Below are 27,428 nucleotides of genomic sequence, written 5' to 3' on the forward strand. Positions count from 1 at the left end.
TAGCGAGTTTTGTGTAGCTTTATTTCACAAAATTTCCTCTCCCCAAAAGGACACGGAGGTAACTTCTTTTTATCTATATCAATTCAGCATAGCAAATTAGAAGTGTTTTCTAATTAAAGTTTCTACCTGTGGCCTAAAGGGGATGGCAGAACTCCAGCAACTCTTGCAAAGGCAGGCTGAGGTGTTATAGCCACAGCTTTTCTTCTCTGCCCCTCCGCTGAGGGTTTGCTGCCCCCACAGCACAGCTAGCAGAAGCTACTGTGCACTTGTGCCTCAGCTACTCTACTGTAAAGTGCCATGTTTCAGCATAAATTGCTGATAAAGATGAACCAGAGCTCAGCTACCAGACCTTACAGCAGAATGAATGAAGTACAGGCACAAGTTCACTTCTGCTGACATAGCTATGAGTGGAGAACCACAAAAGCTGACTCCGTGTGCCATTCCAGCAGCCACCACACCAGCTCGCTGGAAGTCCAGCTGTGCTGCTGCTTGCCTGGTAATTACCAGTTATAAAGGTTTTAAACCCAAATTAGAGCTTTTGTCATACAGTCCACAATGGGTTTCCAGGTGTAAGTTATTGCAAATGAAGCCTCTACAGCCAAGCATAGAATAAAACCAGAACATTGTCCAACAGCTCTTTTTCATTTGAAAAGGAGAAACAAAAAGCAAATATATAGAATAGAAATCTGCAACTTTGACTGAAACACAGTGATCTCAGAGTACCTCTTGGCCACAGGGACCAATTGGGAAAGGAAAGCCCACCCATCAAATCACTTACATGGGAGGCAACTCTAAACAGACACTGGGGACAGAACTATCCCAGCACTGTAGACTCCTATTAAAGCATCTTTCAAGTAAGGTAAGCAGTGCTTGCACCCCCCTGAAAGCAATGCCCTCTCCTCATAGAAGAGTGCCAACTTCTTGGTGGGAGATGTTACATGTGCAGGGAGAAGAGTTCTGCTGAAACCTCTAGTTACTATCTGCTTAACATGAGTCATCAAGCACTCGTGGAGCACTGCAGGAGTGGGTTTGGTGGTTTGGTTTCAGTTGGTTTTGTGTTGTTGTTTTGTTTGGTTGGTTTTTTTTAAATTAAATCATGCAAACACATGGAAGGTAGGGGCAAATCATTTTTCCAGGCAACCACCACATTGCCGGCAATGAGATGTGCCACAACAGCAAGTGTTAGCTCTATGCAGCTGTTACCTATAGGTCAATGGCATTTAAAATAGAAAATCTTTCTTACACAGTGTTATGAATAAAATTGCACTTGGTTTTGTTAAAAACTTGTATCACTGTAACTTTTCCAAATATTTCCTTTCTGGCATCTTCATTTTCTTCATTAACAGGAGCTTCTCTCTAAAAACCTCTCATTCATGTTGGACACAACAGCAGTAAGCCATTATCTACCAGAAAATGGACCTGTTTCTTCAGTGCTTATTTCTATCTGTCCCCACCCTCCCCCCAAAAAGGTACAGGCAGTTCACTTCTAAGTGTCAGTTGTAACATTGAAATATAAACTCCTCAAGCAGACATTAGGAATTTTAGTTTCACAGATTAAATATTTGAAAAGTTACAGAAGGTGCTGGAATAATACACATTTAAACTGTTTACAAATCCAAACTTGCAGCAACTTTGTAAATTCAAATTTCCAAAAGGTTTATAATGTCCTTGTGAACTTCTTCCACAGCAAGACGCCCTCATGACAATAAAGCATCAAACTTCCAAGGCTGAGATCAAGAAACAAGTCAGCAGGATGCACTTGCTCCACCAAGCAACGTTAAAAGAGGCGTCCCCACTTCCAATAGCAGAAAGCTACTCCTTCATTCCATTTTGGACCTTTCAAAGTGTGTAATCATTCTTTCCTGGAAAATAAAACACCCAGTGTTGTCATTTCTCCCAACAGGTTTATGCTATTCAGAAATAAGGTAGTATGCTTTGCACATTCTGAGCAAATGCACACTCGTATGCATTTTAAGTCAGGAGTCCAACTTACACAGCAGAGACACCACTTAGAATACACATTTGTATTCTAAGAAGTTGTATTATGGTTGTCCCCACTATCCTTCCCCCCCTTATAGTATTTCTCTGATCTTGTGAGTCCAGCAGTGAGTCCAGTTCTAATAAGCCAAGGCCTTAACAGCTGACTTACGACTCCTTTGGCATGTCAGAAGACTAATTTGAACTGAAGATTTGTTTACTGACCTCATCCGAATCCAGAAGAGCTGGAAGAGCACTGCAGTGGGAAGAAGAAAAAAAAAAAGTAGTTACAAGAATTAGAGCACTACTGAGAGCATATTATTGACAACCATTATGAGCCTTATGTTGCACTTGAAGTTTTTTAGGGCACAGGAGAGCAATACTGAAGATAGACATTTCAATTAAACAGATAGATATTAGCGAAAGACACACAAAGGAGGAAGAGCCCAAGAAGTATCCTCAATGATCTTCATAGTTTTAAAATTAATTTTTTCTAAGTGTCTCATTACCAGACGAACAATTTCCAAGTTGCCATGAGATAAGCCACACATTCATACAGGAACACTGCTGAACTACACTGAAGATGCTGACAATATGGGACCATATTGTAAAAACACGTGCTAGAAATCAAAATCAGTGATATGATACCATAGCCTTTTCAGCTGCAATAGATCTCCCTTCTATTTGGATCTCATCTGTTCACAACCCTGATCATACTTTGAAGTACAGAAAACCCTGCAGCAGACTACCTCAAAGTAGCCTTTCCTAGCTTATACCAGTCTAGTCCTTGTTTGCTTAAGGAATCCTATCATTCTTCAAAAACTAAGTACGGGAACTGGGAAAGATAAATTCAATTGAGAAAATGCACTTTTTCAACCTCTTGAAGCTTCGCTTTATTTCTTGTCTTTAACTAACTTCAAGCAGAGTACTTAAATCCAGAGCCTCTGCCAAAATTACCTGTTCAGATTTGTGAACATAATTAATCTGTGAACTTCTGTTTTGCTGTGAAAAATTTAGACACAGATACTGACATTTTTAGAATGTAAAAGTGATTAAAAGCAGGATATGGACTGCCTACATAGCTGACTATATTGCCAGAATTATAAAAATGGCTCAACAGATATTCCAAATACAGTTGAAAACTAAGTGACATTATTCAGTGGCAAGATACTCAAAAGGACTTCTCAGAGCACTAAAGAGAGAGAGAGTGGCATGAACTGTAAGTCTGACAGACTGCACAAAGCCAAGGGGAAACATGCTAAGAAGTCAGAGGCCAGTTCCAGGCTGAACTCAGTATCTGCTCATGTAAGCGCAGCACACAAGTTTGTAAGGCATTCTAATGTATTTGTGTTCCTGTGCCCAAGGAACCTGCTTTTATTGCAACTATAAAAATACTCACACATCTGTCACCGATGAAGGAACATTCTCCTCTACCCACTTCAAGTCATCCTCCTGCTACAAGTACAGAAATTAAGTGGAAACAAAAGTCAGTTTTCCCAAAATGCTGTCACATGCAAGCCTTTTTGTTCTCAGCCTACTTGACAAAAAACTATGTATTTATAGTCAGTTCAAGAAAAATAAAACACCCAAACAAACAAAAAACCCACCAAAAAACACCTTCAATTTGATTTCTGGATTACAGAAAACACATTCCAAGAAAAAAACAAACCCACCTATAACTGTCAACTCCGTAATAGTCTAATGGTGATTAGGAAAAGCAGGCCCTCAGGACACTTTAAACTAGATTATGTAAGTAACCAGTCTCCCACAAAAGAACATTCTCTTTAGATGTTATAGATGAAAAATTATTATAAAAAGCACAAGCTAGATTTTGCAACAGTAAATGAAACTGTATTGTCAGATTTCTCATTTCTATCTGAGGAGCACTAATTCACAACACCTGCACACTTGTTTTGAAGTTGGAGAACTGACCCTTTCTGAGCTCACCCGTCCCCAAACTAGAAAAATTCGATTTTCAAGTAATCCTCAGATAAGTAGTATACAGTTACAACCAACCTTTCAGAAAAAATAATGTTGACGACAACATTACTGCTGCTATCATGAATTCCTACAGGTTCTTTCCACTTTTAAATTTATGCATGAATTCCATTAGAGATTCTGAGACACGTTTTCTACCTCCTAGCTGAATGCAAAACCACCTCTGCTTGTAAGACACATGTAAAAAATGCAGATATATTAAAAAATGTTTCACCCAAACTATTTAGGTAGCTATCTAATACATATCACCCCATTTGAGTCATGAATCACAAATCTCAAAATTAGAAGGCAATTAGTTTATTTAAAATGTGTCTCAACCTCCCTCTCAGCCTGACAAACTTGTTAAAATAATGTATTATTCATTATCAGAATATAGTATTATACAGTTCTATCTATACTGGATTGTGCAAAAATTCCTAAAGAACAGACTGAATTCTAAAGCTTCCATTGCACTTACAGGAAATTAGATGAAAAACCTGTATTTACTTTCTTTTCAGAAGTACTGTAAACATATGATACTTTGACTCACTCCACTCTGAAGCAAACCAGGAAACTCACATTTATAGGCTGAACACTTCACATATTTATGAGGTACGACTGGGGGGCAACCAAAAAAAGAGAGAGATGTCTATCTTTTGAAGGTAGGGAGGACATACTCACAGCTTTGTTTGCTTTTGCATTCCCATTTGGTTCTTGCTTTGTACTTCTCATTTTCATTCCCTCTGAAGACAAAAGAAGGAAAAAAGATTGGGATAACTGAAATATAATTGTTCATAGACTGCAAGGGAAAGTGTTGAGCGTTCATTCAGAGTATTTCATCAAGTCCAAAGAGACAAGACAGGCAAGTGAATCACAGAATGGTTTGGGTTGGAAGGGACCTTTAAAGGTCGTCAAGTTCCAACCCCCTGCCATGGGCAGGGACACCTTCTACTAGACCAGGTTGCTCAAAGCCCGGTCCAGCCTGGCCTTAAACACTGCCAGGGAGGGGGCAGCCACAGCTGCTCTGGGCAACCTGTGCCAGTGTCTCACCACCCTCACAGTAAATAATTTATTCCTTCTATCTAATCTAAATCTGCCCTCTTTCAGTTTAAAACCGTTACCCCTTGTCCTATTCCTACACCCCCTGATCAAGAGTCCCTCCCCAGCTTTCCTGTAGCCCCTTTAAATACTGGAAGGCCACTGTAAGTTCTCCCCAGAGCCTTCTCTTCTCCAGGCTGAACACCCACAACTTTCTCAGCCTGTCCTTACAGGGGAGGTGCTTCAGCCCCCTGATCATCTTCATGGCCTCCTTCTTCTTATATTGGGGGCCCCAGAGCTGGACACAGCACTGCGGGGGGCGGTGTCTCATGAGAGTAGAGGGGGAGAAGCCTCTCCCTCGACCTGCTGGCCACACTTCTCTTGATGCAGCCCAGGATGTGGTTGGCTTTCTGGGCTGCGAGTGCACATTGCTGGCTCATAGTCAGTATTCCATTCACTATTACTCCCAAGTCTTCCTCCCCAGCGCTGCTCTCAATCCACTTATCGCTCCAGCCTGTATTTGTGCTTGGGATTGCCCCAATCCATGTGCAGGACCTTGCACTTGGCCTGGTTAAACTTCATGAGATTTGCATGGGCCCACCTCTCAAGCCTGTCCAGGTCCCTCCCTCTGGATGGCACATCCCTTCCCTCCAGCGTGTCAACCGCACCACACAGCTTGGTGTCGTTGGCAAACTTGCTGAGGGTGCACTCGATCCCACTGTCCATGTCCCCAAAGATGTTAAACAACGCTGGTCCCAACACCGACCCCTGAGGAACACTACTTGTCACTACTCTCCACCCGGACATTGAGCCATTGACCACAACTCTTTGAGCGCGACCACCCAGTCAATTCCTTATCCACTGAGTGGTCCATCTGTCAAATCCACGTCTCTCCAATTTAGAGACAAGGACGTCATGTGGGACAGTGTCAAAAGCTTTGCAAAAGTCCAAGTAGATGATGTCAGTTGCTCTTCCCTTATCCACCAGTGCTGTAATCCCATCGTAGAAGGCCACCACATTCATCAGGCACCATTTGCCCTTAGTGAAGCCATGCTGGCTGTCACCAATCACCTGTGTATTTTCTATGCGCCCTAGCATAGTTTCCAGGAAGATCTGCTGCCAGACACAGAGATGAGACCAACTGGCCTGTAGTTCCTTGGGTTTTTTTATTTCCCCTTTGTAAAACTGGGGGTTATGTTTCCCCTTTTCCAGTCAAAGAGAACTTCACCAGACTGCCACAACTTCTCAAATATGACGGATAGTGGCTTAGCAACTTCATCCACCAGTTCCCTCAAGACCCACAGATGCATATCATCGAGTCCCATGGACTTGTGCACCTTCAGGTTCCTTAGATGGTCTCGAACCTGATCTTCTACAGTGGGCCGTTCTTCCTTCTCCCAGTCCCCACCTTTGCCTTCTGCGTCTTGGGTGCTGTGGCTGAAGCACTTGCCCGTGAAGACTGAGGCAAAAAAAATCATTGAGTACCTCAGACTTCTCCATGTCCCAGGTAACCAGGTCTCCCATTTCCTTCCAGAGGGGGGCCCACATTTTCCCTAGTCTTCCTTTTATCACCAATGCACCTGTAGAAGATTTTCTGCTTGCCCTTGACATCCCTGGCCAGATTTAACTCTATCAGGGCTTTAGCTTTCCTAACCTGACCCCTGGCTGCTCGGACAATTTCTCTGTATCCCTCCCAGGCTACCCGTCCTCGCTTCCATCCTCTGTAGGCTTCCTTTTTGAGTTTGTCCAGAAGCTTCTTGTTCATCCATGGAGGCCTCCTTGCATTTTTGCCTGACTTCCTCTTTGTCAGAATGCATTCTCCTGAGGTTGGAGGAGGTGATCCTTGAATATTAACCAGCTTTCTTGGGCCCCTCTTCCCTCCAGGACTTTATCCCATGCTAATCTGCCAAGCACATCCCTGAAGAGGCCACAGTCTGCTCTCCTGAAGTCCAGGGTAATGAGCTTGCTGCTCTCCCTCCTCGCTGCCCTAAGGATCTTGAACTCCACCATTTCATGGTCACTGCAGCCAAGGCTGCCCTTGAGCTTCACATTCCCCAACAGCCCGTTCCTGTTGGTGAGACCAAGGTCCAGCATAGCACTAAGATCATATCATAGGTGTGTACACATCCCTTAATTCCTCTTGTTTATTCCCCATGCTATTTTCATTTGCATAGAGGCATTTAAGTTGGGTCCCTGATAAAGCTGACTTATTGGCCAGAATTCCTTTGTGCTGCTTTCTTCGGGTGCCCTCCTGCTGACCTGTGATCCTTCTCCAGTCTCTGGACTTCTATTGCTGGCACTGGCATCAATCATTAAGACAATGCTTTCCCTTTGAAAGGCTTGTAGTATTTTTCCTGACAGGTAGAGTACATAGTTTTTCCTGAATTTTGCAATTTTACCTAAGAAATATCAATTTCTAGTCCTTTTATTTAAGCTAAATATAAGCAGCATAGAACTCAAAGACATAGTTCCCCAGAGAGGCTGTGGAATCTCCATCCTTGGAGATACTCAAAAGCCATCTGGACACAGTCCTGGACAACCAACTAGGTGACCCTGCTTGAGCTGAGGGTTTGGACAGGAAGACCTCCAGCCTCAACCATTCTGAGACACATGCACCTCCCAAAATTTATGTACCTACCAACTGCTGACCAGCCACTTGGTTCACTAAAAGCTGCGAGGCAACATGCATCTCCCAGCCTGGCAGACAGCCAGATATAGCTGATTTGGCAAATGCACCAAAGGGATTACACACTCCTCAGCTCCTAAACAAGTCAAACAGAACTGATATATCCCAGCAGAACTGATTTGTGGACAGACAGCAGCAGTGGGTGTGTCACCCTACCTTTTACGCAACTTATAAACAGTATTGTTATAATAGACATAGTAGGGAGATTGAGGCAGGGATGAGAGAGGGTTTTATAGTAGGAGGGGTGTGAGTGGAGAAAAAGATGCAACCTAGTGTTATAGAGCAGGACTCCTATGTAACTCTCATTCCTATGTAATTTTATGAATACATAAACATATTCATCTGTATGTTTACACTGAACATTTCTGCAGTAGGCCCAATATGGAAAATGAAGAAGATTGCAAAGTTCAGAGAACAGATAATAGATGAAAATCCTTAAACTGGATTTTAAAAGAGAACTGTAAACTAAACCACTGCCTAGCAACAATATCCAAGAGATCCTTATCATGACTGGATCCAAATCTATGACTTCACGTATTTAATAAAACAAAGTCCAGCGGACACAGTAAAGCAACCACAACAGTAGCAGTGTGTTCAGTGTCACCTGAAAACCCCAGTTAAACAGACAATGTAAACACTAAACCATAAAGCCAATGTTTCCTCTACAACTGCATAAATCAATGGCAAAAGGGAAGCAGACTCTGCTTTTACAGCAGTAATGAACTTATTGCCAGAGAACAAGAGACCTCCCTCCACAGAAGTGTCTCTTCAACAGTGAAATCAGGTGGAAAAAAAATTTTCTCTTACCAAAGCTTTCCTTTAACATTGGCTCTTTCTGCTCATCATCATCCTCCTCTTCAGACAGTGGTGAGAAAGCAAACCTTTAGGAGGGAAAGAATGAAAGCTATCTTAGAATATTATCTCTTGCCACCCAAGAGATTCATTACACCAACGTTCACATGACTTGATTATTCTGTGTAGTTTATTGTTTTGAAGACTTATGCTAAACTACGTAATCAAAAGTTTAAGTCACTTCTTTATAAATAAGTTCACCACCAGGAACAGACTGAATTTTATCTATGTGACTTCCTACACTTACTCTTCCTCCAACCCCTACACATGCTGCTTAGTAACCTCAAAGATATAGTGAGGTTATATATAGAGATATACACACAGATATACAGCAACTAAAAAAATCACCCACCAGTACTACTTTGGATAAGCAAGCATTCCCAAAAAAATAGCATTTTTAGGAAGAGGTAAGAAAAGCTGTACCTTTGGTTGTTAGCAGATGGTCTCCACAGAATCATGATGACAAAAAGGATCATTGAAAACAATAAACGCCAGATAGCATCATCCACCCATAGCTCCTGCCAGTCCTGTCAAGGAAAACAGCAGCACAAATAGAAAAAGTTGTGAAGAAAGAGAGTCCGTGTCCTCAGCTCTTTCCAAGGGTGAACTAAAGGCATCTGAGAAAGAGGCTTCTTACCACAACAATGAGAATTTTAGCATGTGGTATATTACTCTAGACCTAATTCACAGAAAAATCTGTTCCAGAATGCCCAATCTCACTTCTTACACTGCCAAATGTGAAACTTATCAAGCGGCAGCAATTGCTGGAAGCATTCAATATAAACTCACCGACTGACAGTCAACCAGCCTGAACTTCATGGTGGTCCAGATGATAAATACAATAGATGCTGCAATATTAAAACAAAGAAGCTGCTTATTACTACAAAATATGTTAATCTGAATAGACTACTAACAGGACTGTGCTTCCCAAACAAAGGGCAAAGACCTAAATAGTGAATTCTTGGAATCCAATTTACTAGTTTTGTAAAACAAGAGATTGATCTATTGCACTGACCTTCTATGATAACTTAGCTACAGACCAGTATATTTTGCTCTTGGTTCTTCACAGACACAAGGCATAAATCAAGCATGAAGTATTTCGTCAACTCCTCATCCCTATTCACTATTCTTCCATTACTTTCATCTACCCTCCAAACCATGGTTTCATTATCAGTTGATAAATAAAGCCTACCTTGAAGTAACTGAACCATCTGATCTGCCTGAATGTGTAAGCATTTCAGATCTTGACCCACAAGAGTGGAAATGCTCAAACTATGCTCTCACCACAGTTTTAGAAGACTTCCCTCCACTAAAGTATTCTACGATGACTAAGAACCAGATGCTGAAAGGAATTTAATCAGAGCTGTTGATTAAAAGGAATGCACTTTTCTGTTTGCTTGTTTAAATAAAAAAGCACAGTCCCTAGAAGTTTTCTGCTCATCATATGAATAGTATTTGCAAATAGATGTGGAGCTGAGCACCTGGAAGCACCAGATTTATTCCTGAAGTTCAGTTCATCACTACTACAAATGGAAAGAGAATCTGAATCTGTATTCTTCCACAATAGAGGGCATTATGTTACAATACCAAGAATACTGTTTTTCCAAGAATCACTCTGGTCTTCAGCTATCTGATGTTCAGACATCTTAAAAACCCCACAGTACAAAGTAATACTGATTTTGGCAAAAACTACCTCTGTGAAGTTAACAGCATAGGATAATAATATTTTGCCCCGAGCAGCTTTAAGAGGGATCAAAGTACTCCATTAGAGGAGCTGCACAGGACTATTAGTCCTGATCTTAACACCAGGACTAATAATCCACTGCCTCTGAAGTATCAACATAACACTTGGCACAGACCCACTATTAGAAATGGGTCAACTATTAGAAGTACCAAATAGTTTGAATTTACAGAAGGGTCACCAAACTCAAAAATCTGCTTTAAGGATCAAATCAAGCCATATATAGAAATGGCAAATGCTCTTATTTGATTAACGTAATTTTCTGCTTACCTGCTACTGCCAAGATGAGTGTGTTGGTGAAGTGCCTATACAAAGAGAGTTTCACAACATTCCTTCGAAGTTTTAGCAGTTTCATTGTTTGAGTTAAGCTGATGAATATGTATGGAAAGTCAAGGAAAGCCTCTGAAGGGACAAGCTGGTCACAGACTTAGGAGGACCCAGATCTTACAATCAACAGCTCTCCCCCCCACACACTTCACCCTCCAAAAAGATGGACCAGACTCAGCAGAAGAAAAGCTCACCCTATGACAAAGGTACCAAAGAGCAGGATCCATCCCCTTCATGCTATTTAGTCATCTACACCTAGAACTCTTGTCACACAAAGATGGTATCCAAGCATCTCTTCTGGATTATGGCCCATTCCTCCAGAAAAGTGTCAGATATACTTTCGATAAATGGAAATTTAAGTCTGAACTAGAACTGAGTTAAAATCCAATTAATGTATATAAGCGTCTCCACCCTTCTGCCTGAAATTTGATTTCCATAGTGACAAAACAAGTGCTTAGGAGAGACATCATGGAGAACTGGGGTTGTCATGGCTGGGCAGCAAGCTATTCATATTTTTAAAAGTTTTGTGATTGCCTTCCACTAAAAACACTTTGTAGGGATTTTGTTACACATGGCTTTGAGCTCAGCATTTGACAGCAGCTGCTAAAAAGTCACACAAGATTATGGTTATTTGGATGTAATATGTCAAGAGACCAAAAAGTTAACACTACCCCATTTTGTCACCTACTTCAAGATGAGTTCAAATTTTACAGAAATTTAGATTTGATGCTGCTAAGCAACCTTCTCCCCAAAACATAAAGCAAGTCTGTTCTCCAAAGGCTACTACTATGGTACTGTTACTGAGCTACACCAGAACTGACTGATAATGGACAGACTTAACTAGCCTATGTTCAGAAGCTGCTCTAACACAAATATCTACTGGTTACCTAGTTTTTCTTGCACCAGTTGTAGCAGAAATTTACCTCAGTTACAGAGGTTCTATTAACTCTACCAGAAGTAAAAAGAACGTATACTTGAAGCTGATTTAAAAGAATTCAGCCAAGAAGACTCCCAAAAAACCAAATCTGAAAGAAAACACACCCCACCAAGTAAAATAGTGAAGGATATCCACCAGCACAGGGCAGTATCTAGGAAAGCCAGGGGAATAAAAGCCAAGGAGGCAAGATCATTCTGGGCCTGGAGACAAAGAGAGAGCCAATAAGAACAAACTGAAAAGGAAACAGGTACAGAAGAAGTGAGGAGGGTCAGGCTATTTCATGAGAAACAACAAATACTCTACCACAGTACTTCCGAGTTTTACTACAGAAACAGAGGGTTTGAACCAAGAGTTTAGCCCAATGCACAGAGAGGAACTGACAATACCACACTGTCAGTTCTCAGTTCTCCACCAGCAAGGTAAGAAGTAATTTTCCAGACAAAGTCAACCTAGCACCGTTAAAAGGAGCCTCTGCTGAGGCAGTTGCTGCGACCATATGCTCTAGCCACTTCCATCACTAGCAATCAGCTTGTTAAAGATACATCTTTTACACTATCTATGGACAAACTGAATGCTTCACTGGCAGCCATGAGTTTGGCTAAAAGTGGCAAAAATTCCCTCTGTGTACATTAAAAACTATCAAAGTCCTGACTGAAACAAGCAAAACACCTTTTATTCCTTTTAAGTGTAAGGCAGAAATAATAAGATGTGAATAAGCTTGTAACATTCTGCAGTTTATGAAAGGATATCCACAAAATAATACAGGCATCAATCATGGACAGGGCCAAGTTTGCTATCAGAGCCACAGTGTCATAGAAAAACTGAAAAAGTACCAAATATATGACATGTTAAATATCTTATCCCAAAATACCAAAAACAGAACAACAGAAATCCACATCCTGAACGTACTTCTTAATGAAGCAAGTGGCAGCACCACTAACATGCATTTCCCCAGGTACAGCCTCCAAAACTGCAGTGGTGGTGGGGTTTTTTGTTGTTTGGGGGGTTTTTTGTTTGTTTGTTTTTTTAAGGCTCATGGCCAGGTGACCCCAATCTGTATGTTTGTGTCTGCAACTAGCCCTACCTAATCTGGACTATTACACACAAGGGTCTAGGCAGAATACAGTGTCTGAAACCTGACTAATCAGAAAACTATTAGAATTATTTCAAAATACACAGAATTACATCCTGATAAATAAGAGAAGAAACTTAAAATAACTGTCAGTAATCTCTAACCACAGTCTCAAGAGTTTAACCACTTCACTGTCTCTGTTCCTTTCTTTCAGCATAGCACTGGGATTCTCCCTTAGCGTGTAAATCAATAAAGCCAATAGCATCTGTGGCATATGGGAAAATTCAAGCAGTTATTACTGACCCCTGTGACTCTAAGAACACCTTCCATGCCAGAAAATAACAGATAAAGGGCTCCAGCCATAACCACTTTGTGAAGAGTAACGCCAAGGCGAGGTCTGTAGGAAAACAAAATGAAATTTAGATTAAGTGGGGGAAAAAAAAGTGAAGTCATGTCATCTTGAGTCTATCATGAGGCATGAAGCATGTGAATAAAAGGTCCTTGTGACAAGCCACTTCTAGATCCAGAAATAATTTTATGATGTCGCTCAAAGCTTAGTATTCATTTTGTTTTATGGTAGGATGTGACTAAGGAAGAGATTGGCAACAGTCCTGTTTCCTAGTTAATCTGTTTAGCTTTTTACAACCATTTCAAGAAGCCTCAGCCCACCTCTTCTTCACCAGTTCCCTCAGCACACCCACACTTGCTAGAAGCTTCCACTGCCACACAGCATGTTGTTTTACCATTGCATACAGCTGGGGACAGAGAGATGAGCAATCTTAACAGCAAAACACTCCTAGGGCAGATCCCCTCCCCTAGCAGTGATTCTTGAAATCCCTCATTTCTAGAAACTCCTCTTTGCCCAGAAGGCAGGCATATAAAGCTTCCATTCCAGTCAGTGGAGTATCTCAACAGTGACTCAGAAACCTACCCAGCAGTGGTACACAGAAGGGGGTGGGAAGAACAGTAATCACTGTAAGGAACTGTATGTCTCTGTTGACTAGAGAAGAAGTCTAGACATTCACAGCACTTAACTAAAGCACCTACGTTTTAAGTAGCAAAAGTACAGGGAGATGAATACTGCCCTAAGTTATTAAAAACCAAGAGTGAGAAGCCTTTTAATAGAACACAACAAACCTGTAACACAATTACTCACTTGACTATCCCATATCCCAGGCTGACTATGATGACCAGCGTTCGAGCCAATGAGCGCTTCACAGCAGAAAGCAGTTCTGCCAGTATTACTGCTCCTTGAACTACCAAAAGCAAAGAGGAGGAAGTGAGGTTATTAAAATAGAATTTCTGTTTTATTAACTACTGCATGCAATTGTAGTATGAGAGCAGACAATTATTTTCAGAAAGTAAGCTATTAAGGTGTATAATCCTTTTATTACTTACATCTGGACTAAGCTTTCAGAAAAGATAGGTCACTTACGATAAAAGATGCTACTGAATAATTTTACATCCATAGAAAGCAGACAGTAAGTGATCCATAAAATTTTTATCCCTAAGATCAGCCTGAATGATCTTCCAAAGAAGTCAACCAACCTTCTGCACCATGGGTGTGGCCAATTAACAAAGTCATGATGAAGTTTTACTTGCAGAGTTTCATTTGTATGCATCCATCCTAAAAACTCAGAGTCCCAAAGTTTTATGTGGAAAGAATTGGAAAGAATTGCCTAAGATGGATTGTCAGGCTATGGGCTGAACACTGAAAGTCATCAGCAATGCTGTCACGTTGAACAGGGACTTTCAAAGTCTCTTTCCTGGGCCAATACCAACTGTCAGAAAGTAATTACAGGCTACACTTAGAAAGTCCTGTTTTAAACTTCAAAACAGCACTACAGTGAATACTCCCCAGAATCTAGCATCTTCTATCCCTATTCAGGAGTCAGAGAAAGCAACAGCGTTTTAGCTGTATAAGAACACAGATCATGATATTTACAATATATTAAAAAAATGCAGAAACTCTGTTTCCTTGTTCTTTGTTTTGGAACAATCCTCAAGTAATCACATATTTAATATGCATCTGTAACCCCAATTTAGCAGAAGCCAATAGTGCTATGCCCCATCAATTAAATTGCAAGCTGCAATTGCTACCTACCAGATTCCCCTGTGTAGCGGATGTTCTGGAACTCTGCGTAGAAAACTGCTTTCTCGAGCATTCCCAGGAAGATAACAGCACCAATCCAGAACTGGATCCTCAGGAGATCCCGCCAGTAACAGGCTGACCACGCAAGCCATAGAACCCCGAAGAATACGTACACAATACACATCACCATGAAAAACTAGTACACAAAAAGAAACAAGAAATGGGAACCTCAGACCCAGAAAAATAATTTCCTTGTTTCCATTCCACAGCTGTAAGACAGCTCAGTTTTCTCCCTGAGTACAGCAACTTTCAAAGTTTTTATATACAAAAGTGACTAGAAACAAGTATTGCTTCTTTTGTCTTCTCAATATTCTTTCACAGTGACAGTAATTTCTCACTGCCAACAAAGGGAGTCAGAGTAATTGAATTTCTGAGCAATTTCTCTCTTGAAGAGCAGTCTGCCAATTTATTCACAGGCGATTTTGCTAAGGAAGATATCAAGTGCCACTAGCTTTCAAAAACTCAGATAAGACCTCAGGCAAATCATCAAGTACTAGAAACCCTGTCCCTTCTCACATATTTTTCTATTACTAACTCCATTGTACATTTACGGTACTCTGGAAATAAACTTACAAGTCACCTTTACACACCATTCCACAGAACAGAGATAAGCAACTGATGGTTGTAATCCCTCTGCTCAAATAATTTGACAACTTCTCTCAAAAGTTAATTTCCAGCAAACTCAGTTTTTGACCAAGCTTTAGCTCAGCCAAAAATCTGGAATTGAAAAAGAAACCCAGATCTTCATTTAAATATTATCATTTTATGCTATTTTTTTTCCAGTCCAGTGTTACTTGCTGCAGAACTTTCAGAGTACAAGTCTCCTGCAGCAAACAATAAGCTTGACAATGCTACTCAGTGCTGAATTTTTTAAATGACAGCGCCATACCAGAGCAAGTTAAGTTTTCAAAAAGGACACTGAGATTAAGAAGAGGGATAAGAAGGAGAGAGTAAGACATCAACTGAATAGCAGGAAGTACTTAGCCAAAATACAGGACAGTAATAATGCAGTCTCGTCTTGCAGAAGGTAAATTTTTTTTAAACCAAGCAAGCATTCGAGTTAGCTGCACAATCCATTGAAACTTTCACAACTGAAAACACCTTCCTTAGTGATCCCTTACAGATTTTCATATCTGACACATGCAGCTCAAATGGTAAGGACCTAAGCATGCTAGTTCACATTCAGATGCTCCATTACAGACACATTTAGACAGAGACCTTCTTCCGAACCTGTGACATGGGGATAATTCACACTAGTGAATCACATGTCAATAGAGCTGCTGGAGGCTTTTTACTTCTGCAGGAAGTAAAACATATGTTTCAGAAATGCCATCAGGCTCTCCTGTTTACAGGCCACTCTGGCCAATACAGTCAGACTAGAGACCTTACTTGTTATTGATCCCCAGATAAAGTCTGTCTACACTACATAAATATTTAAGTTCTTCTATTTTCTTAGCCTGCTTGACAGAGGCAACTAGAAACCAAGTCGACAGCTCCTTTGAATAGAAAGGGGATTAGATCTTTGTAGTTCAGTTATGCCTTCACTGTTAGGCAGTATTAAGGACCTCCCCATGGGGTGCAAGACAGCTGGTGGAGGAAGGAAGATTACGCTGTAAAAGAACAAAGAAAGCAGTGACAAATGAAAGGATAGCTGTAAACAAAAGCATAGAATAACAAATTTTCTAAGATACAAGCTAAGGTGAAAAACAGCATCAGTAAAACTGCTCAGTTTAGAGCTAATGATACTGATAACTTCTGGAACTACAAATTGATAGACATCTAGTCAAACAATACAGAGAAGGACAACATCAGTGGCACATGCAAGCATCCAAAATACCTATGTCTGTTTTCCCTACCCTGTATTTAGTACAAAGAAAAAAAAAAAAACACAAATAAACCAAAACACACACTCTGCTAAATTACTTTTTCTGAGACACTGGCTTCATGTTTCCTAAAGTATGGAAGGAGAGTATTTAATTGAGATTCAAATCAGCTGACTTAATAGGTCAAAGAAAATCTGTTTTACTTACAATCATCAGAGGATAGTCTGCAAGGGAGAGGTACTCATATGGCCCCTTCAGTTCTACTGTCACTGTCAAAAGACAATTCAACAGCCAAATTGAACAAAACCAAAAGGAGGAAGCCAGGATAAAGTACTTAACTGATTTTTACTCAAGCGTAAAGAAATTCTAAATCTTCACAGAGCTTTTAAATCTAACTTGCACTTTAATCAAAGAAAGTTAAGACCCATAACACACTCAGCTAAAAGCATGCAATTAAAATTACATGCTCCATTACCAGGTAACTCATGGCAGTACTTAAAAGTAAGTTGAGCTGGAGATTCCCATGTAACAGGAAAGCTCAGAAGCACAAATAAGTTAACTTTTTATGGGGATTTTCAAACTTCTCTGAAGTTTGGAAAGGTTATCAATGCACTGTTAGACATCCTACAATGTAATTTCAAAGTGACAATTATGATCTCTGTATTTGACACGATTTGAGTTTATTAATATAAGTCACTGTGTTGGTCTGGACATTTTTGAAAAACACCACCAAGCCTCAAAACTAAATTGCCTGGGATTCTTCTTTACTTCCATCATTAAACTGACAGACCAACAGCCTTAGGATCTTCAAGAACTAACAATCACTTATTTGCTCATGATGTGAAAGAGTTGTAGTAGGCAATACTTACAGCTATGTGAAGTGAAAGATACTGTCTTGTGAAATTGAACCACACAGTATATATTAAAAGTAACTTAGAATATACTCAGAATGGTATACATAAAAAATTGGCACTACATTTTTAGCTTACTGTATAAACAGCTATCTTACTTGTAAAGGGCTTATTTTGATACGAGGAAGGTGTCGTTCTCTCCATTTTTTTAACTTTGGTAGTAGAATCCTTTGCAGCTGTAATTCCAATTTGCACAATAAATATATATGGCCCATCTCGCCAAGTTTTGATAACAGCATTCATTGCCTGAAAATAAAATGCCTACATGTTGACAGTGCATCATCAAGAAGACACAAGAAAGACAGAAGTATACTCGTCATACATAGGTGACATCTTCCATGTAAAAATAAAGTTCATCTCTTCCCAGACCTAAAACTTGTTAATAAATATTTGACACATAAATTTTAAATCTATTTATTAGACATAACAATTAAAATTTAGTGTTTGAATCCAGCAGAATCCTTAAAGACCTAGGAGGTGATCATGGCTTATTTGCAAATTTAATACTGGCTTACTGCAAGAGTTGTCTCAAAGGTACTGTAAAAGCTACACAGAATTTAGCAAAGCATCCTATCCCTTGTTTTCAGTCTAGAAACATCAGGACCGTCACAGAGATAGTTCTTTCCTCCTGAAATCAATTGTTTGGCAACTGCACAGCTACATATAACTCAGCTCCCTGGTGAAGGCTGAATTTTTTAGTATAAGATAAAAGAGGTAGCTGAGAAGTAAAAACTTTCCATAGTAGTCATTTCCTGTGGAAACTACTACAGCCCCTGCAACAGCTCTTATACCTGTAAGACTCAAACCCTGCCAATGACCTAACAGAGGAAGCTTGCCCAGATAAATATTCGCACCATAAAATAAATCAGAGACTTCTTTGGGTTCCAGCATACAAAACTGTTAATTCCACAACTGAAGATGTTCTAACCATCTGAAAAATTGCAGTATTTACCAAGAGCTTTAAGGTTAAAACTAGGACTATCTGTAGTATGCCACCTGCATGACCACTGCGGCACTACCACAAAGACTCAAAGACTTTTTTTATAACAGCCTCTCCAAGACAATTTCAGTATTAAGAGCATGCATTCCTTTTAAGAAACCTCCTGGCAACAAGCCCTAAAGCCAACAGAATTTTATATATCAAAAAGTTTATGCTGATATTGACTGAAATTAAGACTTAAAAACACAGTAAACTTGAAAGAAAATGGATATATTTTTATATACCATTTTTGCCTATATCTTCGTCTTTTGCTGCATTGATTTCTCATTTCACAATTACACAGCTATTTATATTCTAGCTTTAAGGTAAATGGCCCTGTAAGTACTCAGGGAGTTAAAAAACATTTTCTTTGTTGGTATCCAGGACATTCAATTTGAAGCTATGTTGACATTCGTTCCTGGTTAAGGCTTGAACATAATATGTAACAAAAATTACTAACAGATTCAAAAATCAAAAGTAATCACTCAAGCTGTTAGGTAAAACATTTAAAAAGACTGACTAGTTAAAGATGAAACCAAGTGTAATCTCTAAGTATTAGCCACCACTTAAAACAAATCATATCAATGATTAAATTACTATGAAAAAATAGATTTATTTTTTACTTTATACCATCAGTTTGAATAGTACAAGTTCTGTATTTCACATATAGAAGCAGTTACTCTGTTTTCTGTTTTTCCACACAGTGCTACCTAGTTTCAAGCCAAAGAGAAAAAAAAAAAATCCAGGTGTCAAAAAAACAGAATTGCACCATTCCTGTAAACGCTACCAGTAATTTCTTTATGCAAAAAAACCAGACATTAAAAAAAACCACAACAAATTAAGACTGCTGGATTCCAATCCATGTTTAAATTCAATATACATACAGTTTTATCTGCCACCATTGTGTGATTTCCTCCACTCTCCTTCTTATCTTTTAAGCCCTTAAATATAAACAGAAAAATGGATAAATCATTATTCTAAAACTCTCTTCCATGCCTAGACTTACTCATTAGAAGGAAAAAAAAATTACCTCTTGTTTCTCAGGTGAGAGAGGCTCTGGATGAACAAATTCTTTATAGAAAATCTACAAAATATAAGAAAGGTACAGCATTTATAGACACTTTATATTAACATGACATTACCAGAACAGCTTTCAGTAAACTTGATAAGGAAGGATTCTCTGTATTAGAGATTTCATTTTTCTAAATCAAACAACTGTCCATTTGTGGAGGGAGTCTTGAATACTTATCTAAGTATTTTGTCATTTGAGAGTTGCTTTTCCCCCCCTCAGACAACAGGTGTCTATTTTTAGAACTGGACCCACAGACACAACAGTAGTGAAGTTAATTTTATTTTCTGAATATGAATCTGTTGGCTATCTCCATTACTAGATGAAATCTACACAGACAGAAACAGGATTTGGAGATTTCTGCCCTAGTCTATGCAAAAGAAAGTCCCTAGATGAGTGAGCGCCTATTAGAGATCCAGATTTTGCCAACTCTCCCAAATCACGGTGACTTGAAATCCAGTGAAACTGCTATACCACAAGGAAAAAGCTGAACAATCAAAAGGAGAAATTGCTGTGAAACTTCAGAAATTAGTATCTGAGAGAAATATATTTTGTTAAAATTTCAGTAAACTTTACAAAGGAATTGGAAGAAAAGTCACTTAAAGACTTTTAAAACCCCAGTTTTACCAACCTGAGCATTCAGTTAAGATGCCCAAGTTCACATTACACAGCTAAACCCACAAGATCTCTTCGATAAAACCAAGTAAAGTAGAACTGACACTTCTCATATTAAACATAAAAAGCAGGCAGCAGACAGATTATTTTTTTAAAAAACCTTTCAAGCCGTCTTTGCATATCAAAGGAATTAGAGGCATGCAAACAGATTATTAAAAACCCTTTTCAAGTCACCTGTAGGCATGTTTTCTTAAGAAAAAAACAAAAAAAAACCCCAAAACAACAAACAAAACCCCACAACACTAGGTTCAATAGTTATGAGACATTTCCCAGTATTCTGTACCCAAACCCTTTGTCTAAATCAGGAATGGCTGAATACAGATGCAACACTGCACGATTTGCCTTGAATTCTTAAGTATGCACACCATTAAAGAAAGACAGCGTGTTACACTGTCATTAGTATGATCACACAGCTTTGCCTGGTGATATACAGCTGGTGCAGAGCCTATGTTTGCACATTACTTCCCTATGCTGTTCTGCATTGTCTTCTCTCTTCCATTTGATTTGTTTCAAACATGTTTTAGCACTACTTATTTTTCATTTTTAGCCTGCCATCAGTGCTTAAGTAACCCATTTCTCAACACTCTTTCATTTCATTATAAATGAACATTATCTGAGCAAAAAAATGCCAGTCCTTTATTGACCCCAAATTTAGTGTGAGCTTTACTCTGCTGCCAGAGATTCACACTTCTACTCTACCAGCAGTAGCATTCTGTAAGCGAAACAAATTCAGGACACAGCCACAAACAAAAAGAAACACTGAACTTTACAGGGTTTGGGTGTGGGTTTTTTCCCACCATGGTGGGCCAGATGTTGAACAGCAAGCCAGAAGTAAAGCAAAATTATGAAATCTTCATTGCAGTTTGGTTGTCCTAAACAGATAAAAACAAGTACCTCCCAACCTAAAGTGATACTTACATAGGAGGCTAACACATCTAACAGGAACTACCATCTTCTCTGTATATTGTATGAGAGAACAGAACCAACTGTGAAGTTTCTACCCATACCTGAGGCCTGAAGAGCTCAGAGCAATTTGGAAAGAGGAGAGAAGCCGTGGCATAGTATCCTGACCAACCCGGATGTTCTTCAGATGTAGCCCCAAAATAGTACTCTGCCTGTTCATCCTGCCAAGCACAGAACAGAACTTAGGTTAGCATCCAGTATACCAAACGGTTTATCTCAGCAGGCAGCTGCAAGACCTGGAGAACACCATAACTTCCCTCTGATCACACGCTCGAACAGGATTTAATAGGATAAAGGCCATCAAGGCCACACAAGACTATAAAAACAAGGGCAAAAAAAACCCCATACAGAATTTGAATAAGATTTAAAACCTACTTAAAAAAAATAAAATCCCAGTATTCCTGCAGTGGAGATGCAGCAGCCAGCATAAACTTCAGTACACACAAACAAACTACATTATTATAAAGATTAAAGACCTCACTACTGTATTCGGTTGTTACAACTGTCACAATTAATATTTTAAATAAATAGGGAAAGGTGTTACACAGTATAAACCACAGTTATGTTCTACCATATTCAATAGAAACTCTATACATTTTATATAAATTGCTAATACTTGCAGTGTGCCTCCATAAAGAACAGAATTTAGCCTAAATGTGAAAAAAGTCCATTTTTTTCTATTTGTTGTCATTAAGCATTGTCATAAATAATTATTTCATCTACCATAAACTCACACACTTCAGTTTTGAGTCAATGCACTCATTTAAGCTTCTGGTTTTAGAAGAAATCTAACACACACATCCACCTTACCCAAAATCCAGAAAAGTCAGCAATTCTAGCAAGCTGTGGATCAATTCCTTTCCATTCCAAATGATCCAGAAATTTGTTATCTTCTAGTGGAGAAGTGTGTCTTTTAGGCCCAAAGAGCAATGATGATGCAAGTAAGACATCTCCAGACACCTCACCCCCAGATCTGCTTACCTCTAAAAATTGTAACCCATGTTTTTCCACACAATTCTTACCCCAAAGTTGAAGACTTCATTGTAGCAGTCAGAATATCTTAAGTACCAAGTAACATTGTAACTTTGGGAGGGATCACAGGATTTTTCATCCCCTTCAACTAAAACAAACAGATAAAAACATGTAAGACACCCCCTACCTGCCACGTTTTTCCTCCCATTCTGTGCCAAACTACCCTAATTAATTTTAAACACAAACCTGAAAGCAAAATAGAAAAACATTTTCCTCAAGTAATTCATTACTGTTCAGTGAAAGAAAGCAGCATGTGGAAAACAGAACTCCACCATAACGTTACACAATTCTATTAAAGAGCTGAAGATCATTTGGAAAATTTTTGTTCTCAAAACAATCAGGGATATTTCATCAACTGCAAATACCAAATGAGGAGAACAGCAGTGACTCCTGGTGATTACAACACACAAAAGGATTTCCCTTTCCAAGATACATGGGACACACAGCATGTAGAGAGAGCTAAGAACAGGTTAATACTATGGGCAATTTGCACAGGTAATTTAAATATACCAATACCATCATCAAGAAAATAAATAAAAAGGTAAGATTTTGCAAGTCAACATCCACCCCCCCACTCCCAAAAGACAAACAAGACATCTATACATTAGCTCACTGTCAAAGCTGCAATGCTACCTAAAACAGCAGTAAGAACTTTCCACTTTATTAGAGAACAACATGTACGAAAAGTGAAACACAAGACTTCCTCCCCGCCGCCCCCCCCCCCCCGAAAGATTGTATGATTTTTGTGTTTCAAATCTCATTTCGAAACTAAAGCCTGATGAATAGAATTTGACATTAAGTAAGCTTCACCCATAAACAAAATGAGCAGTGATATTCACTCTTGGAAGAGCCATTTAGATGATTATGTTTGGGTTTTGCCAGTCAACAGATGGCAAAACTCTCTGAAGTTGACAGCATGTTTCTAGTGGCTAACAAGTGCCCACACCTTTACAGGCAACATTCATCTCAGACTAGACACCCACAAAATTGTTACACACACAGAGCTTTTAGTGAATGTTTCCATATTGACCACTGCAAGTAAAAAATGCAATTAGAAAAAAGACCCTGTCATGGAGTCTTAACTGGCTAACACCACTGTAAACCACATGACTACTAAAGCAAATATTCCTAGAGCTAAAAACTCAACAACTGAGTCTCTCATACCAAAGATTTAAAAAAAAAAAAAGACTGGAATGCAATCACTGAAAAATAAGAGTTTTCTTATGACACCTTCTGGTAAGCATGAAAACGAGGCATACATTTTCCATGTAGCCCTAGATGTTGCATAGGGCACAACAAAGAAACTAATAGGCAATACAAGCACTGCAGTGTACATGGGTCGATGGCAAATTCTTAGAAGCCAAAGGCTCTTGTGATAAAATTGATCAAATGAGGAACATCTCAAAACGTGCTATTAAAAATAAATAAGATTATTGAAACTCTGTGTTCAGCAGTAACATCAACTAAAGGTAAAAAAGGTCACAACTAGAACAATCCTCCAGTATCTGCAAACACCAAAATTACAGAAACCTTGAAAAGGAAACACCCTAAAAGACAGAAAAGGCATCCATGGCATTTACTGAATTCAGCAACATGGAAATCTAAGATCCTTAGCCTTCAAACAAAACCAGCAATATTCAACTCCAACGCAGTCTTTGTATTCATTTACAGAGAGCAGGATTTCTACCACGATCCTAGACAGGAAACCAGATGCCTTCTAGAATAGCACTTAACAAAAGTAGTAGATAAAAATAAATTCATTATTGACAATATTAAACACCAGTGGCAGTCTTCCCAGTCAGAAGCAGAAAGCATCAGACACCGATACACCACAAACACACACACAAAAAAAATTAAAAATCAAGAAGGGAAAAGAAAAAGATGGAGGAAGTGGAGGAGGAGACGCAGATGCTCACCAAAAACATGAGCAATCATGGTGGGCAAGAAGGGTCACACTGTCCACACAAACATCAGCCAACAGACAGCAAACAAAAGAAGAGAGACCAGTTTCCACACAGACATGGTCAGAAAAGAGACAATACGTAAAGTTGAAGCTTCTAGGTATCAAATGCAGTTTAAGTATCATCTAGGCTGAGAAACTGAAATTAAGTTCCTAGACTTTGTTCCTTCCATCAGTGATTCAGAATCTAAATTCATGTAAATCTTTTAATCACACCAGTACGTAAAACAGGTGTCTTCACTAAAGAATTTTAAGACTTCATGGCTGTTTAAAGGCTGACAGCACAGTGTAGTTGAAGTCCATTATCAGGAGCCAGAGGATCAAATTACTGCCAGATCTGCCACAAACCTGTCTTACAACAAACAAATTTTATCTTCTCTGTGCTTCAGTTCCTTCCCTCTCTTGGTTAATTCAGCCATACGCCTCACAATTAGACTTACTGCACACTTCACTGCGGGAACCCACCTCTTAGATGCCGTGTTAGTACAAGTACATGATTTCTGTTAAACTTTAGACAGGGAAGCCCAACACCTACCAAAGCTCCAAATGCCCTTTCAAATGCTCTCTCCTTTTCCCAAGCATCAAATTTGATCCTGCAGCTGCACACTTTGCAATTATCTTGCTGCAAGACACAAAACTCAGCATTTGAGCTACACTTGACAAGCGAGCAAACCTTAACCCTGACATGATGGACCTTTACTAATAACCACTCTAATACTATCTTCATACTTTAGATTCCTGTAGGATTAATGGAGGCACTTTAACAAACTCCCTTTGAAACAGTATCCCAAGAAGGGCAGGTATCTGAAATTAAACCTGAAAATCAGTAAGGTAAGTACTAAACATAGTAGAGCACAGTAAGATGCAATTTCATCAAGAAGCATCAGCTAATCCTTATGATACCTTAATTTTCTCAGTTTAAAAAGAGCACAATCACTGCAGCAACTGAGTCTTGAAGTAACAAAGGCACAGATTCCACTAATCATCTCTAAAGTGACTTTTATTTCCTCATTTGACACAAGTGCAGAAGGGCTTTCACAGGCACTGTACCTGTATAACTACCCAATTAGCAGCTGGAGATCAAACAGCTTCCCACCATGGTAAAACTGGTGCAAACAACCCCTTAAAGTGCTCAAAGTACATGGGAAAGATTTCAAGCCTTTCTAAATCAGCTACTCGCTTCCACAAGTCACCTATATCATCTCCTTACCGTCTAAATACTGCCCTGATGTTCACAGATAAGAGGGTATTTCACAGAAACTCTCCTTTGAGCAGCAACCTACATAGCCCTGGCCAGATCAAAGAGCAGTAAACAGAAAGAACAGGAAGGCTGCAAACGTCTGCTCTGTAGCACAGACACACTGTGATCAGGAGGAGAAAACAGCTCTCAGGAGAGCTCTGCCATAGTGTGCAACGACATTCCCTTATCACTCCCAGAACACCCAGGTAAAAAGGAGCAAGGACTCAAAAAGCACTGCTTCCTGCACACTGGTATCAGTCACTCTGCAATACAAATAGCCCCCATCCCAGTCAGCACCAGATCTCCCAGATGGAGGAATTTAGCATATCTTAAAATGGGAAAGCACACCTCACAGCAGGGCTCAGCACATCCCACACCTCATTACCCACTATCTGAAATGAAGTGGTGTGCCTATTGCAGATCTTGCCCTCTCCACAGAGGGCCTGAGCAGAAATGAATGGTTCTGTTACAGCCTAAACAGATTACAATTGGGAAGCTTCAAGGCTGTTAACATACCCAACCATAGCAGAGCTACGGCTTTCATCCAGTGCTAGATCAGCTGTCACTGCAACCAGTGCAGTTAAACACTTCACAGTGTTTTGAGTCCCAAATGTTTAAGTAGGGGGGGTGTCAAACAGCAGAGAGAGCAGGTTAATCCCTTGTAACCACTTACATCTCAGAAAAATGGTGGTGTTGCTGAAGAGAATCTTCCCAAAGTTAAACTTCTTCCCCTGCAAAGGCACAGAAAAGTAAGAAATATTAGAGGGCTTAACGTCACTGAGTTTAAGTAAACATCTTCCACTTGAGTTTTAAGTCAATACAGCAGTGAAAGTGAATGCCAAATCAAGAGCCTGCCTTGCTGGATTTTCCAGTCATGCCTCACCACCCCTACAACCTACTCTTAAAGATGGCTTGTGACACTTGGCGCTTTTTTGTTCTGCAGAACTGAATCAATTTCATCGACATCTGTTGAAGTGATTAGCATTTTCTTGCTGATAAGAAGGTCTGGACTATCCAACAAAAATTTTTGTTCTAAGAATCAGGAGGAGCGTTCACTGTGGTCCTTTAACTCTGTTCCTGAAGCTCCAGAGCCTCACAGGAAGCGTACGTTACTCCCTTCCACAGCCTGGTAAAGGCAGACTTACCGCGAGGCAAACCAACTTTTCTCCACACAACTCCAAACACGCACGGGTACACCAGAAGCGCTGGAGATCCCTTCGCCTTCCCAGAGGCCCACCTCTCTCTCGGTTCGATCTTCCAGGGGCGCAGCTCACCTGGCGCCAGGCCAGAGCGGGGGCCGCCAGCCCAGCCGCACGGGGGGCGCGGGGCGCCCTGTCTCCGCACAGGCCCCACCGAGGCCGGGCCGCAGCCGGGGGGAGGCCGCCTCCCTCCCCACCGGCCTCACCGCGGCCGCCCCCCCTCCCCGCCGCCCACCGACGCTATTCCCCGCAGACACCTTCTCGCCCCTGTCGCCACCGCCCACCCGCCAAAGGGGGGCTCAAGCCCGGCGGAGAGCCCCGGCAGCGGGGCAGGAGGCGCCCCGCGCCCTCGCACCAGCCCCGGGTGCGGTCAGGCTCCCCCAGGCGCGGACCGGGCCGGACCGCAAAGGAGCGGGCGGGACAGGCCACAGCCCTCCCGCGGACCGCCGCGGCGTTCCCCGCCGCCCAGGGAGGACGAGCGGGGCAGCAGCGGCCTCCTACCCCCGCCACGCCACGCACGCTCCGCCCGCCGCCGCCAGCGGGGCCGAGAGCCCGCAGCGCAGCGCCACGGCCGCCCTCCCCGCACTCACCATGAGCACCGGGAGCCGCCATCTGGAACGCTGCCCAGCGCCCGCCGCGCCCGCCAGCAGCAGCACCGCCAGCAGCCGCAGCAGGACGACCTCGGGCCGCCGCCGCCACCCCCCGGAGCGCGGCGCCGCCGCCATCCCGCCGCACGGAGGCCGCTGCCGCGCTGGCCGCGCCTCTTCCGCTCCCCGTGGGGGGACGCGGCCGTTGTGGGCCGGCGGGAGCGGCGCGGG

The 27,428-nt window shown here is 40.9% G+C and overlaps 1 protein-coding gene across 2 annotated transcripts; it reads right to left on the reverse strand.

Annotated features, from left to right (window-relative positions):
- Positions 1-27,372, reverse strand: TMEM87A (transmembrane protein 87A). 2 transcript variants are annotated; one of them, XM_074824204.1, is made up of 20 exons: positions 27,201-27,372; positions 26,085-26,142; positions 22,202-22,299; positions 21,224-21,340; positions 19,503-19,556; positions 19,357-19,413; positions 17,592-17,739; positions 16,790-16,851; positions 14,712-14,895; positions 13,764-13,863; positions 12,911-13,004; positions 11,663-11,735; positions 10,542-10,646; positions 9,320-9,378; positions 8,954-9,057; positions 8,486-8,559; positions 4,636-4,697; positions 3,377-3,432; positions 2,203-2,233; positions 1-1,862 (listed from the first exon to the last, which is right to left on the reverse strand). In XM_074824204.1, exons 1-20 carry the CDS (start codon positions 27,333-27,335, stop codon positions 1,821-1,823), a joined length of 1,713 nt encoding a protein of 570 aa, XP_074680305.1. In that variant the 5' UTR covers positions 27,336-27,372; the 3' UTR covers positions 1-1,820. The 2 variants fall into 2 exon arrangements, with proteins under 2 accessions (XP_074680305.1, XP_074680304.1); XM_074824203.1 differs by lacking the exon at positions 11,663-11,735 and adding an exon at positions 12,281-12,356.
- Between the last annotated feature and the right edge of the window lie 56 nt (positions 27,373-27,428).

This window comes from Strix aluco, chromosome 4 (genome assembly GCF_031877795.1).
Source record: "Strix aluco isolate bStrAlu1 chromosome 4, bStrAlu1.hap1, whole genome shotgun sequence".
In the NCBI taxonomy this organism is placed as follows: domain Eukaryota; kingdom Metazoa; phylum Chordata; class Aves; order Strigiformes; family Strigidae; genus Strix; species Strix aluco.